The 18,576-nt window shown below is 40.6% G+C and overlaps 1 protein-coding gene across 2 annotated transcripts in view; it reads right to left on the bottom strand.

Moving 5' to 3' along the window:
* Window positions 1-594: 594 nt before the first annotated feature.
* Window positions 595-18,576, bottom strand: part of KIAA1958 (KIAA1958 ortholog) — a 130,732-nt gene continuing 112,750 nt past the window's right edge. For both annotated transcript variants that reach the window (XM_027550520.1, XM_027550519.1), the window contains one exon: window positions 595-7,086. In XM_027550520.1, the coding sequence (XP_027406321.1) occupies window positions 6,280-7,086 (807 nt within the window). In that variant the 3' untranslated portion in view covers window positions 595-6,279. The remainder of the gene's footprint in view (window positions 7,087-18,576) is intronic.

Genomic DNA, 18,576 nt, shown 5'->3' with positions numbered 1-18,576 from the left:
AGTCCGCCTCCAGATGCCTTGTAAATTGTAAGATTTCTCCTAGATTCTAGAATTGAGAGGCAGCCTTCTTCTGGGTCTTTATGAGTGTTTTTCTGGGAAGGCTGGAACTCACCAGAGGCTTCTGCTAGCCAGATGTTCTGCCAGACGCAGTCCCGTTAATGAATTTTAAAAAAATCCAAATCTTCCCAGCTATGGTATAGAAGGAAGATTCTGGATTAATTTTCTAGTCTTCACTCCACTACTTATTGTCTTGCTGACCTTGGATGGGCTCTTTGGTATCTCTGAGTTTCCATTTCTTAATGGTAAAATAGGGGGATTTGCCTAGGCTATCTCAGAGTTAACAATCAAAACAACCAGAGCCTTTTGTTTTTTTAAGTCTCATAACAGAAAAACATGTACTCATAAAGGAAAGAACAGAAAACAAATGACTAAATAAGTATATTTTGCTATAAGCATGCTTTAGCCTAAAGATTGTAAAAATTCTCTGATGTCAAAATTAAAAAGCAAAAGTAAAAACCCTGAGCATATAATTGTGACGTAGGTTAGGAGGTCCTTTACATTTCAGCAGTAATACCCATGTCAAAAGAGGTACACTTTGTAAACGACTTGACTTTTATTAGACTAAACTGGCATGATCATCTCCCTTTAAGGTGGACAAAAGATAACACAAGTAATTTACTGGATAAACACAGAAGGTTCTCGATAAGCAGACGATGTCATACTCATTCACAAAAAACAATCAGGCTTTCCAGAAATTATTGAATTATATAAAAATACTGAATTAGTGAGAAAGCACATACAAGGTATGACACAATATGGTTTGAGAAAAAATATTTCCCAAACAAGCAGAAACTGTTTAATTTTTCAAAAGCTCTGTGATAGGGAGTTCACTGGTGGTTCAGTGGTTAAGACTCGGGCTTCCATTCCAGGGGACATAGGTTGATCCCTGGTTGGGAAGCTAACATCCCACATACTGGACAGTGTGGCCAAAAAATAAACATTAAAAAAAAAAAAAAAAGCTCTGTGATAAATTGACCTCTTTGGGCCTGAAGAAGGTAGTTTAGGGTTGGGGTTTTTGTTTGTTTTTTTTGGCTACCCATGTGAGATCTTAGTTCCTGACCAGGGATTGGGGTTGGAGTCCATGTCTCCTGCTCTAGGAGCATGGAGTCTTAACCACTGGACCATCAATGCCTTGAGCACATTTGGAGTGAGAAGACTTGGGCTCAAACTTAAGTTCTCCAATTTATTAACTCTGTGAGACTTAGGGAGATTTACTTAACTTCTCTAAGCCTTGGTTTCTCAGTTAATAGGAATAATTAGACCTAGCTTGCAGAGCTGTTGTGAGAATTAAATGAGAATACAAGGCAGCCATGAGAAGCAATTACCATAGTCAAATCTGAATCTTTCAGAAACTTATTGGAGTAAATCAGTAACAATAACTACGGCTAAATGTAAATTAATCAAATCTGTTTTACTGTTTTATTTAGGAGCCCATTCTCATCTCAATGTCAGGGAGGGATCTACCTAATTGCTTTTAATATTAATGGAAGCAATATGCATCTACATATAATCCAGTGATCTTTTTCTGAGTCTTAATAACTATTTCCTGAAATTATTAACTTCCAAATGAACCACATTAGATAAATAATAAAGTATTTTAATTGAGCATAAAAATCTGATTCTGATCAACAATGAAAACATAAGGAACTTCTCTGGATTTCTTGGGCTGTAAAGAACTAGAAGTGCTGAAAACCATCATCATCATAATTGGAGAACTTGGCCAGGACAGGAGACCTCCCCCAGAGGAGTTTTAGGAAACCCCCTGGTGTCAGGATACATGGGTACAGAACAGAGCAATTTCCAGATAAACTAGTTCTCATCTCCCAAAGCCACCTCTTCCCTTAGAAAGGGAGTTTGGCTTTAGGTCATCACCAGTCTCCCCCTCATGTTTTTGCTCAGATAATAATTTACATGGGAAAATACAACAAAGATTCCTACCTAAGAACTCTGCCTAAACAAATTTGTTTTCTCTTAAAATAGAGCATCATTAAAAGATCACCCCCAAAGTAAAAGCATTTAAAGATACACATGAATTTGAAACTTTTAATGTATTCTTCGGCTCAGGGCTGTTGGTTAACTCAGTATGTATGGGCCTTAACTTAGACTAAACTGGAGCTCCTTAGAGGAAATGAGGTAACTCTTCTTTGAGGTCTTCATTGTTTGTATTCCTGGATGGCTAAAGGTAATTGGTTACTAGCTCAAAAATGGTGAGCAATCCAGATTTCAAAAAAAGCAACAAAGGGATGTATTATCTGATAAGCGTAATATTTAAACATTTTAAGTGGTAACAATACATGTTAATTACCAATGGTCATTAGGTGTTGGCCTAATCTAAGAAAAATAATCAATATTCTGCTGCCTCCAGAGATAACAAAATATTAATTTTAAGGAGTTGTGAAACTTGAAGAAAATTATTATTCCTAAAGAAAGCATTCCAATATACTGAGAAGCACTCATTGAGGAGACTGAGTGTATGGTCTTGAGGAATTAGGAATTCTGCCTCCTGGTTTTGCCACTTCCTGACTAGATGGCCTTAAGGAACTGCAGGGACGTTAACACTGACCACTCTGGAGATGATCAATTCCAATCATCTCACCGGACAGCTGAGGAAACGGAGACCATCACTGACCACCCGAGGAGAGAAGGCGCTGCCAATCTGGCCATCCTTCCTGTTATAGCCAGAGGCTTCCGCTTCTATGGGAGGACTATTTTGTCTAGATTTTCTCCACGGCTGTCTATGAACATGCTGATAGAAGTAGGCACAGTGCTTGATGTTCTAATAAGGCTGTATTGAGATAAAAATCAAAGTAGCAAGAGTTTCACACTTCTACAAACACCATGAGTCAGTCAGAGCAGGTTAATACAGCACATAACCCAAGGAAAACTGGGAAATGCCACATCACTGAGGAGACCAATCCTTTCACAACTTTGGTTAGGTTTTCCCATAACACTCCCCTTTGCAAACACAGTAAACAATGGAAAGCTTTCTCACAAAGCCTCTCAGGGCTTCTCTGAAATTCTTTAATCGTTTTTGCTTATATCTGAGGTATCCGGGCTTCGAGGTGTAGGAGGTAGAATTTGATGTGTTGGGTATAAATGTGACCAGATTATAAGGTTTGGTTTCCTCTTCAAGTTTAACAGTTTAAAGGAGACTTTCCATCATGGAAGGAATAAGTGGTATAAAGCAGATTAGCTGAATATCATTATTGCTTTTCCCAAAGACTGTAGCTAAATAGGGAAGACTTATTGCATAATTACTGTGTGTCCAGTGCTGTGCTAACGCCTTTACATTTCAATGAATCACACCCTTAAAGCTGATGCCCCAGGTGTCTCTGGCAGAATAAACTTCCCAGGGGAGACTGGGGAGATTCTGGGGAGGAGGTACCAAGCAAGCAGGGCTCCCTTTAGAGCAGATGCAGAAACACTGCAGGCAAGAGTTCACCCACAGGACTTGCGGGGTCCTCCCGAAGTACCTTCAGCCCCACCATTCCTGACAGGAGCCACGGCAACTTCTGCCTCTGTGAACATGCCAATTCCCCCTACTCAATTCCACTTATGAATTAAAAAAAAAAACAACAACTACAGGTAAGTGGAGAAAGTACTCATAACCTTCCCCTTTCTTCTCTTGGGGTTCTCCCTTCCGCTGGCTTATCAGGCCAAGAGGAGAAAATCCCCGAGATCCCAGCAGGTATGATTTAGAGCTGGCTGAAAAGACAGAACGACGGCCTGAGCTCTGAAGGCTAGCGAGCTAGCTACGCAGCCCCCTTAGATCGTCTGACCGTGGACACAGCCGTGTAGCAGGACAGGTGTTTGCCAGGTTAGTGGGTTTATTATGTGTTCCTACCTATAAGCTTAAAGTGTGTGTGCACACACACACACACCCCTACATACAAATACACAGTGGATGGCGCAGAGCAACACCTGATACATGTGCTCTTTCTCACTCCCAGTCTCCAAGGAGGAACGGGAAGGGCATTTAGGGCAGTTTGATGAAGGGCAGTTCGGACAATGAGATAATGACTCTTTCCTTCCATCAGGCATCACTGGAGATTCTACCTCCTGACTCTAATCATAATCATCCCCTTTAGAACTCTGAGGGTTGAAAGTTCACCACATGGGTGATAAGCGACAAAGCTGAGGCAGAGACTGTTATTCAGCTGATGAAAAGCCACTGTCGACAGAAAGATTATAGCCTCTGGATCAGTTATTACTACTTTTGGAAACGTTAAAATCTGAAAAGATCCCAGCGACACCTAACGGCAATTTTTTCTTGAATCTATTTAAAATAAAAATGGAAGTCTTATTAATTAGGCTGCAGGCTCTGCCCAACAGTTTCACATAGGTTATATTTCTGTTTAAGAGCAGTACTGACAAGAAAAATGACCATTTGCTATCTTCAAGTGAAATTTCCTTTGGGTGTTCAGCAAGTGAGGGAAACTGTACCTCAGGTTCTGTCTCTTTTTAATCAAAATCCTAAAATCCCTATAGGAAACCACAACAGAACAGTAGTCAATAGCTTATAATATTGCTTATTACATATTACCTGTTATTTACACACAGATGGAGACATACCAAAGTTAATCTACATTCAGGAAAGATCAACTAATAAAATAAGTGTTGCAGGAACTAAAAAGGGAATAACATGAAACCTTAAGGCAACATTGGTTGAGTCCTCTCCAGTAAAGGAAGTATTACATATTTCAAGGGCCAGTGAATGATTTTTTAAAAACAATTAATACTGAAACAAAATTTTGAAAAAGAAACATGACTAATTTTAGGACTCCTGCAAAATGAACGTATACTGGAATTTTAATTGTGGGTTAGAAAGCACACACAGGAACAAAATGGTGTGAGGTTGTGGCAGTCTTTCCTCAGATACAAAATGAAGATTCCCTAGAAGTTATTTTTATCAATTAGTACTCTTTGGGTTCCTTTTTTCATTTATAATTGAGAGCAGTTATTGTAACTTTCTGTTAATGTGTGAATAACATATGGTCAGATTAAATCCCACCTGAGTGAAATGTGTTCACACTGTTAATAGCCTATCACCGGTCTGATTTTTACCATTATGTCCTTGATGTTGGGTTTGCTTACCTGGTAGGCTGGCACATCATCGTGTGCCAAGCATTGGTGCCAACCTCAAATGATGACATCTCTTGTGGCTGAAAGAGTCGTACTTTGACAAATATACTTCAAAACTCTTTAATAAAAACACATTTGGGGATTTTTTTTTCTTTGCAGCTTATTTTGTTGGATTTTTTTCCTGGTTAAGCCTGAAAATTACTTTCAGTTGTTTTACAGATCCAGTGCTATATGCTGACAGAACAACTGCAGGGCACAAAGAACAGATGAAAAAAAAAAAAACACAAAAAACCTCTAAACAGTGTTCAAATGAAAACAGCTTTCACAGCACACTGAGAAAGAAAATGTAGGCACTTCTGCTTCAGGAGGTTTTTCACGTTTTGATCACAGATCACTTTTCCAAGACACTTTCTCTCACTGCAGGATGTTCCCTCGAACCACCTCGTTCACTGGAAATCTTGTTCTCACAAGCACTGTTTGGTGTATTAATCTTTTTTCATAAAACTGTCTCCATTGATGCAGAGCTCAAGTTCCTCCCAGGGCTGAGAGCAGCCCTGCTTTTCTATCAGCATGACTGAGTGGAGCTCCATGACCTTGCACCAAGCAAGGCTGCATGCTCTGCAGGGTCAAGTTATCCACCAACCAAACATAGAGAGGAGTGCCAAGCACAAGTTTTCTCCCGGAAGTAGTTAACCTGTCTGCCTCTCTCCTCCTAGATCCTTACTGTAATTCATTAAAGTGTTTAGAGTCTTCAAAACATTCTAAAGCTACTAGGCTACTGGGATTTTTTTTTTTTTAATGACTACTGAAAGTTTTTTTTCTTCTTTTTTTTGAGAAAATCTGTGCTAAAAAGGCACTAGATAAAATGAACTTTGCTCTTGTGTATGTAGTCATTTATACATTGTATTAGATACTATAATTTAACAGAGGTGACACACATCTGGATAAAACATTCTAAATCTTCACTTGTCTACTTTCAGTTAAAAAAACAAATCTGAAGTCAAAGAAACAGGAAGTCCCACACCCTGACCATGAAGTTATGGTCGTCCCGGCGGCCTCGGAGCTCTAGCCTTGGCTGCAGGGGGGAGCGCCCCCTGACTAGGATGAGTCGGGTAGTGGCCGGGACGCAGGGGGCACTCACTGGCAGCAGCTGTGGGAGCTGAGCCTTCTGGACACCTGAGTGAATGAGACGAAGGTGAAGTTCTCACAGTTTTCCAGCTTGACCTTCTTGGCTAAGTTCGGGACAACTCCCCGAAGAGACCGCAGGCCCATCCTCTGCTCCTCATACCACACCCTGCCCATGTCTGCAGCCTCCTTCCTGGCTGTAAGGTAGAAAGGGGACTTGGCCTCCATTTGGGTGGGCGGCCGGTGGACATACATGTACTTGTAGAGGAGGCAGTAAGGACACTGTTTGTGGCCCCTGGAATGCTCGTGGTAGATCTTGCCATGGCAAACGCGGGTGGAAGCGCTCCGGCTCTCCCGCTTGACGCTGTCTGTCCGGGCGAAGTAGGAATGGTTCTGCGGGTCTGTGAGCAGCTCGATGTCGCCGTACATCAGGTCGGCGTGCTCCTGCAGCGTCCTCATGTTCAGGTACTGGCTGTTGTACTTGACCACGGTGGACAGGAGCGTGATAGGGCTGTCATCCCCCAGACACCCCGTCTGCCACATCTCCTCCTCGTCCGAGACGGAGAAGTAGACAATGTTGCGAGAGCGGGCCCCTGACATCCCTGCCTTACTCAGCACCCACAGCTTCTCCTTGAGTTTCTTGGTGGACGAGCTGAAGGTGCTGCTGGTGATGGAGAAGCCCACCCCTGCGTTCTTCAGGATGCGGTCCAGGCCTCGGCGGATGGCGTGCAGTGACGTGGCCAGGAAGTCTGAGCCGTCACTCTTCTTTACGGTGACGTAAAAGTTCTCGAGCAACTCGTTCAACTTCACTGCAGGGATCTCAAATGAGACAAACACTGAGGTTACACGTTTTGCGGACACCCAGGTAGCCAGACCCCTCCTTCCTTCTCCTGATCCTCACTGGGGGCTGTGCTGGGGACAACCCTCTAGAGGGCTGCCTTCTTAGCATGAAATAATGGAAAAAACAGTGGGCCTCACGCTGGGAGATCTAGGTTCTACACTAGGCTCTTTAGACATCAGTGTTTCAAGCAACAAGACAGGAAATAATAATTATACCTTCTCAAAGAATTATTGTAATGCTTAGGGAGATCTAGGTTCCACACTAGGCTCTTTAGACACCAGTGTTTCAAGCAACAAGACAGGAAACAATAATTATACCTTCTCAAAGAATTACTGTAATGCTTAAAGTAGTGGACATGAAAGGGTTTGTAAACAGTAGTGAACACATATACACACAACAGAAGTATATACACACATATGTTTTATTACTGGCCTTTGTAACTATTTGTCTCTGGAAAGCCCTTTCTTCTCTTCTCTAGCAAATCATTTCCTTCCCTCCTCTTCAATAAAATCCAACCATCCTCTCTGAACCATGCCTGAATTAAACTGATCAAACTGAATCATTCCAACATTAATTTCCTTGATCTCTGCACTGTGTGGCACAGCTGGTATGAAACATTCTATAGAGAAGGACGACTGACATGTGCAATTTGTACAGCAAGATTTTGCCTTGATTTTTTACCTGAATTTATCTGAATAAGTCTGGAAATATCTCTGACTTAATGCTCCACAGAGTTTCAATATCAATATTTGCTCAGAAGATATGAAAAACTTAATGATTATACTGACAATTAAAGACTGCTCCTTAGGTATGGTAGGAGGAGCAGGAAGCTTGGCTGGAAAGAAAGCTTTACTTTCAAGAGGAAGTCATAAAGATAAAACCAGACCCTGCTCATTGTCAATTTAGGTTGAATACACATTCTAGGACAAAAGATCGTCTCAATACAAAATGTTTTAAAAGTAGACACTATACAGGTAACTTTCATTCTTCTAAGAGCCCTTGGGTCAAAGAGAAAATAAAAACAGAATTATACATTAATGAATGACCCAGAGGGATGGTATGGGGAGGGAGGTGGGAGGGGGGTTCAGGATGGGGAACACATGTACACCCGTGGTGGATGCATGTTGATGTATGGCAAAACCAATACAATATTGTAAAGTAAAATAAAATGAACCAAACTGAAAACATTAGATATCAAAATGTACGAGATGTGTCCAAATACATTCCAAAAACATCACAGCCTTAAATGACTTTGTTAGATACTTTATTGAAAATATGAGAACATTATTCAACACAAAAGGCTAGAAAAAGTAGATCAAATTCAAAAATAGAATGAATCAATAAAAATAAAACAAATTAATGAACTGGAAAAGATCCTAGCAAATATGACAGAAAGAAAGAGAAGGAAAAGGAAATATACATATAGACAATTTCAGGAATGAGAAAGACTATAAGTACCAAAAACAACGAATATTATAAACTTTATTCATATTAATTTGAAAATATAAATAACCTGAACAATTCCCTAGTAAAATATAAGTTACCAAAGTTGGTTCAATAAGAGGTAAAAGATCTGAGTGAAATGATTGCCAAAGATGGATGTCACTCATAAAGAAATGGCATTATGGAGTCAATTCAGCTTTTCTTTTGTATTTAAACAATTTCAGAGCACAGAAAAAAGAAGCATTCTTCATTTTTTCCCCTAATCCAACTCTGTCAGATATTATATCAAAAAACAAAGTATATGAGTATAAATGTAGTAAGTAAAATACTGGTGATTTCTGTTTTGCAAGGCACAAATGTTAAACAAAATGTATACATGTTAGAACCATGCAAACAAGGACATGGCTCTGGGCTGCTTATGATATCACATCAAATTCAGGACTGCAGGAAAGCAATGGACATTGAGACCAGCAGGGATTATGACAGAATGTAAGGACGATTCAAACGTAATAAATAAGGTAACTAACTTATTCCATATTCTAAGGAAAAGTAATATGAACTTGATAATTACTGAAAAATTATTTGAAAGAATGTGCTACCCCATTTCAAATTTTTAAAAATCCAAACTAGGAACTTCCCCGGTGGCACAGTATATAAAAGAATCTGCCTGCCAATGCCAGGGATCTTGGTTCAAGCCCTGGTTCAGGAAGATTCCACATGTCTGGGAGCAACTAAGCTGGTATGCCACAACTACTGATCCAGTGCTCTCGAGCTGAGAGTCCCAACTACCGAATCCGAGAGCCATAACTTCCGGAGCCCGCACACCTACAGCCTGCGCTCCGTAACAAGAGAAGCCACCACAATGAGAAGCCGGAGCACCACGACGGAGCGCAGCCCTGCTCACCGCAACTAGAGAAAGTCTGCGTGCAGCAACGAAGACCTAGTGCAACCAAAAAAATAAATTAAAAGAAAAAAAATTCAAACTAAACTCAGATTGGAAGAAAAAATACCCTCTCAGCATGATGAAGACTATTTTACAGACATGAACTATAAAAACTATACCCAAGATGAAGACATTAAAATCTTTTTTCATGAAGTGAGGAATAGGATAAGAATGATGAATATCACTGCTATTACATAACACTGCTCTAAAGATTCTGACCAAGAGACGAAAAAGAAATTACACACACACACACACACACACACACACACACACACGTATATATGCATACAGGAAAGGAAAAAGACAAAATATAACCTCTCTGATAATCTAAACGTTGGTCTAGGAAACTCCAAGAGATTCAGTCAAAAAGCCATCAGAAAGAGGAGAGTAGCTGCACATAAAATATAAAAAGCAGTAGCTTTCTCACATACCAGTAAGAGTTAATATAACTTCCAATTACAATGACCCCAAACTCAGCTGGTTTCAGATTTTTATGCTGTCATTTGAAACTCCCTACGTGCAGGTGTTAACCTCTCTTTGTATTAGCTGGGATTCCTGTGGTTACAAGAGAGAGAGACCAGACTTGAACACGCCTAGGCAAAGAGGGCTATCAGAATTGGTGGATTCCAAGGCCTTCAGGATTCCATCTCTCACCTGCTTCTCTGTACAAAGCAGCTTTCTTTATGTAGCCACCTAGCACTCCACAAGGTTTCTATCTCACAGCTTCAAATATTAGCAAAAGGCCAACCCTTATTTTCAGTAGAACAAAAAACATGAAGGGAGGATTTCGACTGGCCCACTCTTGATGCAAACAACTGACGAAAGGGTGGACCACTTACTAGCGTAACGGCTTCCGTGGCAACCACGGGGACTGCAGGACAGCGCTGGTTTCTTACATAAGAGGTTTTGAGCAGAAAATCCCATTACCTTAGTGTCTAAAAATAAAACAAGTAACTTCTGATAGCTTCCTGTTGCCCTTAGGATAAGTTCCAAATCTTTCCCTTATATGCAAGTCTTCACAATCTGCTTCCATACAACAGGAGACTGCTTGCAAAGACGGACACCACGACCTCTCCCCATCCTGTTCCTATCCGTTCAGTTCAGATCAGTTGATCAGTTGTGTCTGACTCTTTGCGACCCCAGGGACTGCAGCACAACCAGGCTTCCCTGTCCATCACCAACTCCTGGAGCTTGCTCAAACTCATGTCCACAGAGTCAGTGATGCCATCCAACCATCTCATCCACTGTTGTCCCCTTCTCTGCCTGCCTTCAATCTTTCCCAGCATCAGGGTCTTTTCCCACGAATCGGCTCTTTGCATCAGGTGGCAAAAGTAGTAGAGCTTCAGCATCAGTTCTTACAATGAATATTCAGGGTTGATTTCCTTTAGGATTGACTGGTTTGATTTCCTTGCAGTCCAAGGAACTCTCAAGAGTCTCCTCCAACACCACAGCTCAAAAGCATCAATTCTTTGGTGCTCAGCTTTCTTTATAGCCCAACCCTACATCCATACATGACTACTGGAAAAAACATAGCTTTGACTAGATGGGCCTTTGTCAGCAAGGTATGTCTCTGCTTTTTAATATGTTGTCTAGGTTGGTCGTTAACTTTTTTTCCAAGTAACAAGTGTCTTTTAATTTCATGGCTGCAATCACCATCTGCAGTGATTTTGGAGCCCAAAAAAATAAAGTCTGACACTGTTTCCACTGTTTCTCCATCTATTTCCCATGAAGTGATGGCACTGGATGCCATGATCTTCGTTTTCTGAATGTTGAGCTTTAAGCCAACTTTTTCACTCTCCACTTTCACCTTCATCAAGAGGCTTTTTAGTTCCTCTTCACTTTCTGCCATAAGGGTGGTGTCATCTGCATATCTGAGGTTACTGATATTTCTCCCGGCAATCTTGATTCCAGCTTGTGCTTCATCCAGCCCGGCATTTCTCATGATGTACTCTGCATATAAGTTAAACAAGTAAGGTGTGAATATACAGACTTGTCGTACTCCTTTCCCAATTTTGAACCAGTCTATTGTTTCATGTCTGGTTCTAACTGTTGCTTCCCAACCTGCATACAGGTTTCTCAGAAGGCAGGTCATGTAGTCTGGTATTCTCATCTCCTTAAGAATTTTCCACAGTTTGTTGTGATCTACACAGTCAAAGGCTTTGGCATAATCAATAAAGCACAAGTAAATTTTTTCTGGAACTCTCTCACTTTTTCTATGATCCAATGGATGTTGGCAATTTGATCTCTGGCTCCTCTGCCTTTTCTAAAACCAGCTTGAACATCTGGAAGTTCTTGGCTCATGTACCACTGAAGCCTGACTTGGAGAATTTTGAGCACTACTTTGCTAGCATGTGAAATGAGTGCAACTGTGCGATAGTTTGAACATTTTGGGGCATTGCCTTTCTTTGGGATTGGAATGAAAACTCATCTTTTCCAGTCCTGTGGCCACAGCTGAGTTTTCAAATTTGCTGGCATATTGCTTGCAGCACTTTCACAACATCATCTTTTAGGATTTGAAATAACTCAGCTGAAATTCCATCACCTCCACTAGCTTTGTTCATAGTGATGCTTCCTAAGGCCCACTTAACTTCACACTCCAGGATGTCTGGCTCTAGGTAAGTGATCACACCATCATGGTTATCTGGGTCATGAAGATCTTTTTTTGTACAGTTCTCCTGATGAGGTCACAAAGAGTCGGACACAACTGAGCAACTGAAGTGAACTGAGTCTGTATTTGTGCCAACTGACTCTGTGTATTCTTGCTATATCTTCTGCTTCTGTTAGGTCCATACCATTTCTGTCCCTTATTGTGCCCATCTTTGCATGAAATGTTCCCTTGGTATCTCTAATTTTCTTGAAGAGGTTTCTTGTCTTTCCCATTCTATTATTTTCCTCTATTTCCTTGCACTGATCACTGAGGATCTCCTTGCTATTCTTGCTCCTCCTTTCTTTTCTCTGCTTGCTATTCTTTGGAACTCTGCATTCAGATGGATATATTTTTCTTTTCCTTCTTTGACTTTTGCTTCTCTTCTTTTCTCAGCTATTTGTAAGATCTTCTCAGACAACCATTTTGCCATTTCCTTTTCGTGGGGATGGTTTTGATAACTGCCTCCTGTACAATGTTACAAACCTCTGTCCACAGTTCTCCTGGGACTTTGTCTATCAGATCTAATCCCTTGAATCTATTTGTCACTCCCACTGTATAAGGGGTTTGACTTAGGTCATACCTGAACGGTGTAGTGGTTTTCCCAACTTTGTTCAATGTAAGTCTGAATTTTGCATTACGGAGTTCTTGATCTGTTCCAGTCAGCTCCCGGTCTTGTTTTTGCTGTAGAGCTTGTTTTGCTATTGAGCTTCTCCATCTTCAGCTGCAAAGAATATAATCAGTCTGACTTTGGTATTGACCATCTGGTGATGTCCATGTGTAGAGTTGTCTCTTGTGTTGTTGGAAGAGGGTGTTTGCTATGACCAGTGGGTTCTCTTGGCCAAACTCTGTTAGCCTTTGCCCTACTTCATTTTGTATTCCAAGGCTAAACTTGCCCGTTACTTCAGGTATCTCTTGACTTCCTACTTTTGCATTCTAGTCCCCTATGATGAAAAGGACATCTATTTTTTGTGTGATAATTTTCTTTATACTCTGCTTTCCAGCCTCACTGAACTCTGTGCCAGTCATATAAACCACAAGGCTCTTTCATGCTTCCAAGTCTTTGCATATGCTACTTCCTCTATCTAGAAAGCTTTTTTCCCCCACTAATCTTCTCTATTTGGAAAACCTCTATTCCTAATTTCAGATCTAGCTCAAAATAGAAGACTACTCAAGCTTCCCTGAGCAAGTTACTCTCTCAAGTGGGATCTCATGAATCTTTTTAGAACAAATAACTGTGTTTATTTCTTTCTTTTTGGTTGTGCAGGGGCTTCATTCCTGCTCTGGCTTCTCTCTAGTTAGGAGAGAGTGGGGGCTACTCTCTGGTTGCAGTGTGTGGGCCTCATGGCAGTGGCTTCTCTTGCATGGACTGCTGGCTCTAGGGTGTGCTGGCTTTAGTAACTGCAGACACGTGGGCTCACTAGCTGTGGTTCCCAGGCTCCGGAGCACAGTCTCAGTAGTTGTGGCACAAGGGCTTAGTTGCTCCGCAGCATGTGGGATCTTCCAGGATCAGGGATTCAACCCATGTCTCCTGCATTGGCAGGCAGATTCTTTACCACTGAGCCATGAGGGAAGCCCCCCATTTATAGGTCTCTCAAAGTGGACTGAAAGCTTCCTGAAAGCAAGAATGACATCTCATACACAACTGGTTCTTTATGTTGAAGATCCCCACTAGCAGGTCTGAACTGTTATCATTGATACCCCATGCATGGACAAACGTGGGTTAAAGCAAGGAGTTAACCTCAGAGTCAAGAGAATCAAGCTGACTTAGGGTACAGATCATTTCTCTTGATTTATACCACAAGTTTCAAAGAAAAATTACAGCAAAAGCAATTCCTGGAGAAATGTCAAGTCACAAAATTTATATTCTCAGCACACAAGAAACTCTTCATTCTGGCCCATGTTGGCTGCCTCCTTCGTTTTCTCAGATTGAGTTTTGGATGATGGTCATTCCTCCAGGTCTTTAATTTGTTATGAAGACATTGCCAAAAACTATTTCCCTCCATGAGCCACTCTGAATAGATTTACTACATTAAATTCACTATGGATTGCAAACCTGGCTTCCTTGATGTGAAAATGACCAAAGAGAAATAAGAACTTGGTCATGGGGCAGACGATTCTAAATAGGAAAGAACAGTATAAGAAGACTGACTTGCTGATAAATCCCAAAGTTTTGGAACTATGTAGTAATCCTTGGCAATTTAAAGAATTGTAAGACATGTAAAACCAAGAGTTACTTTTGGGGAATGCCTCGAACTTCCTTTTGTGATAATCTTGAACAAGGGATGAAGAAAGTGGAGAAAATGCTCATGAACTATATATGCTCTAATAGGAAAACAAAACAAATCTTCAAGTAACCATTGCTGACAACAAAAATGATTTCACTTTTGTAGCTACCAAATTTCCATTTATTGAGAAAGACAGATACAAACTTCAAGAGACTCTATTTTCTCAGTAAGGCTAAGGAATATATAAATCAATGAGACAGCAACTTTGAGAAAGACGTATTAGTGAGGATTAGATTACATTTATGAAGAAAAAGCACTCTGTGGAACACATGTAGTAGACCACAGAGTAATGAAAGAGTGAGACTGGCAGGGTTCATTCTGCTTATTGAGATGAATTGAAGTCTGATCTGATTCCTTGCTTTCCTCCTTAAAAAAATAAAGAAACTAAATTTGAGGTCTGAAGTGAAGTGTTAGCTGCTCAGTCATGTCTGACTCTTTGTGACCTAACGGACTATAAGCCTGCCAGGCTCCTCTGTCCATGGGATTTCCCAGGCAAGACTACTGGAATGGGTAGAAATTTCCTTCTCCAGGGGATCTTCCCAACCCATGGATCAAAGCCAGGTCTCCCACATTGCAGGTGGATTCTATGCTGTCTGTGCCACCAGAGAAGCCAGCTGCCAGACCATGATCAACAGCTGTAACTATCTTGTCTGCTGCTAGCTATATCTATCTTTAGGGACACAACTAGACTCAAAATACCTTGCACTGGGACCAAAAAAGTGAGATTAAAGGCTGTAGACCTTGATGCCACAATTCCTTTTAACTGAATACTGCTGCTTCTCTACCAGACTGGCTTTTCTTAAGAATTTATCATTAAAAATATTTAAGTGGCCCATGTGAGACAGAGGACTGAAATACATTTTCTTCTTCATCCACATTCCTCTAGACAACACAGGAGAAACTACCCAGAAGGCACACTCAACTGGACAGGTGAGATATTTTCACCATCTGGGATGTATGTATGTTACCTACGCTGTGGAGGTTGTGGGGCTGCGGCTCTTTCCACAGGTTCCTGCAAGGAAGTGGAAAGCTTCCCAGTAACAGATAACTGTCTTCACAGCGACTTCACAAAGTCTGGAAGACAAGATCCTCTGGCCTAGAAAACGTTAAGGTTAAGGGCTGAAGAAATGGTGATGAGGGCCTACGAGAATAGATGAGTTTTTATATTTTTATGAATGAAGGTGAATTGTTACATTTACATTGATTTGCTAGGTTATTACAGTAAGATACACATACAATTTACCATCTTAATAATTTACGAGTGTACCATCCAGTGGCACTAAAAGTACATTCGCATCACTGCTTATTTCCAGAATTTTTTAAAAAAGAAACTGTACTCATTAAACAGTAACTCCACATTTCCTCCTCCCGCCACCCCTAGTAATCTCTATTATACTTTTTATCTCTATAAACTTGACTGTTCTACGTGCTTTGCATAAATGGAATAAGACATATTTGCTCTTTTGTGTCTGAGATTTCACATAGTATAACACATTCAAGGTTCATCCACGCTGTAAGCCATGTATCAATACTTCATTTCTTTTTGTTGACAAATAATATTCCATTGTATGGATATGCCACATTTTGTTTATCCATTTATCTGCTGATGGACATTTGGGTTGTCTGGATTATATTTTGGCTACTGTGAATAATGCTACAACAAACACTTGTGTACTGGTTTTTGCATAAATATATGTTTTAAATTTTCTTGAGTTTATGTCCATGAATGGAATTTCTGGGTGATACAGTAACTCTATGTTTAACTTTTAGGGAACTGCCAGACTTTCCAAAGCAGCTGCATCGTTTTACATTCCCACCAGTACCGTGTAAGAGCATATGAAGGTTCCAATTTCAACACTTGTTATTATCTTTTTCTTTTTCATTCGAATCTTCCTACTGAATGTGAAGTAGAATCTCATGTGGTTTAGACTTGCATTTCCCTGAGGTCTAATGAAGTTGAGCATCTTTTCATGTGCTTTTATCTTCGTCAAAATAACTGCTTAATGTCCTTGTCTGCTAATTCTAAAATCTGTATCAGTTCTGGATTGGTTTTGATTGATTCATTTTTTAAGTGATATATTTTCTTGCTTATTGGCATGTCTGCAAATTCTTGCTTAGTTGTCAGATATTCTGAATTTTATTTCTTGGGGTCTGGATATTTTTATAATCCTATAAATGTCGTTAAGGTTTGCTCTAGGACATAGTTAAATTACTTAGAAACTGTTGGATCCTTTTGGGTCTTGCTTTTTCTTCATTAAAAAATTAAGATGTAATTTCTATATAACATTGTATCAGTTTTGGGTATATAAATAATGTTTTGAAATATATATATATTGCAAAATGATCACCACAATAAATCTCGTCAACAGCCATCACCACATATAGTTTAATTTTTTTCCTTGTATTGAGAACTTTTAAGATTTACTCTCTTAGCAACTTTCAAATACACAATACAGTCTTATTCACTTAGTCAACAAGCTGTAACATTACATCCCCAGGCATTTTGACTACCTTCACCCATTTCAATACCCCTCATTCCCAATGTCTAGCAACCACCAGTCTGCTCTGTGTGCTCTGAGGTTTTTGCTTTTAGATTCCACATAAAAGTGAGATCACATGGTATTTGTCTTTCTCTGTCTGAGTTATTTCACTGAGTGTATAATGCCCTCGACGTTCAAACATGTTGTTGCAAATGGCAAGATTTTCTTCCCTTTTATGGCTGAGTAATATTCCACTGTGTATATACACCATATATTCTTCATCCATCTATGGACACTTAGGCTGCTTCTATGTCTTGGCTATTGTAAACAATGTTGCAATGAACAGAGGGGTGTATATATCCTTTTGAATTAATGTTTTCACTTCCTTTGGATAAAGGATTGTATGGTAGTTCCTGTTTTGATAATGGCCATCCCAACAGATGTGAGGTGACAGCTCAGTGTGGTTTTGAGTTGCATTTCCCCTATGATTAGTGATGTCCTACCTTTTCATGTAGCTGGGTCTTGCTTTTAAGATTTGCTGGGTGGGATCACAGCAAAGTTTGTTCCATGGCTAATTCTTCTCCACATGTGATGCAAGACCTCTCTGAATACTCTACCGAGTGAATCCTGAGGTCTCTCCAGTCTGACCGGTGGGGAGAGGCACTATCTCCAGCTCGGTGGAGCCCCAGGTTCTAACACCTTTCATTCTTCAGGTGTTTCGTTTTGCCCTCCTCAGGCAGTTTCCTCACATGCAGATGTTGATCAGTATTCAGCTCAATATTTGAGATGGAATATGTTCAGTTCCCTCAGGTTTTCTTTCTGGGTAACTCCACTTTCATATATTCTGTTATGACAGTTCTAGTCACCTGGGTCTCTCTGGACTCTTAGCTCCATTTCCTCAACTCAGCACGGGTGCTGGGCTCTGCCTGCATGCCCTGTCCCTGCACCACAGCCCCGCAGATTCTCAAGGCAGCACGCTGGGACGCACCTAAGGCTCACCTTGTTTCCCGTCTCTCAGAGATCACGGCCCTGTGTGCGTTACATAGTAACTTGCATATTAGTTGTATCATTTGTCTGCTTTTTGGTTGTTTTTGGCAGGAGAGCAAATCTCCTTCAAGAAATTGGTTGGAAGTGAAAGATTTAGCTAATTTTTCTCCTGGGTCTGGGTTACATGTTCCCATCCCATGAATAGCAACTTCTGATCGGATGCTAGAAACTATGGATTTTACATTATTAAATTCTGGAATTGTTCCATCTTTTCAATGAATGGTGTAATTTCTTTTTAGTTGTTCTCATGTCCCCATCCTCCCTGAGTTCTGATTTCTGTCTCCCCTCAACTCAGCAAGATTGCCAGGCTCAGTCTGGGCTCCCCTCTCTTCCCTGAAGTTTAGAAACTGTCTCCAGGCAGAGAGCCTGAGAGGGGGTGGCACTCGTCTTGGGGATCAAGCCTGTGTTGTCTGCTCTGTTGGAAGACTTATTCCAAACATTTTGCTCAGTTTTCCGGTTGTTACAGAGGGTAATTCTGGGCCCTTCTATTCCCTTATGATCACAAGTGGAAATGATCTGCTGGATCATTTTGATTAGTGTGGTGTTGCTTGTTCATTTTTATAATTCTTTTCATTCTTTCAACAAACATTACATACATGCTTAGCCTATAATCTACTATCTGA

The sequence above is a fragment of the Bos indicus x Bos taurus genome, chromosome 8 (assembly GCF_003369695.1).
Source record: "Bos indicus x Bos taurus breed Angus x Brahman F1 hybrid chromosome 8, Bos_hybrid_MaternalHap_v2.0, whole genome shotgun sequence".
Classification (NCBI taxonomy): Eukaryota; Metazoa; Chordata; class Mammalia; order Artiodactyla; family Bovidae; genus Bos; species Bos indicus x Bos taurus.
This window is presented reverse-complemented; position numbering and strand designations above follow the sequence as displayed.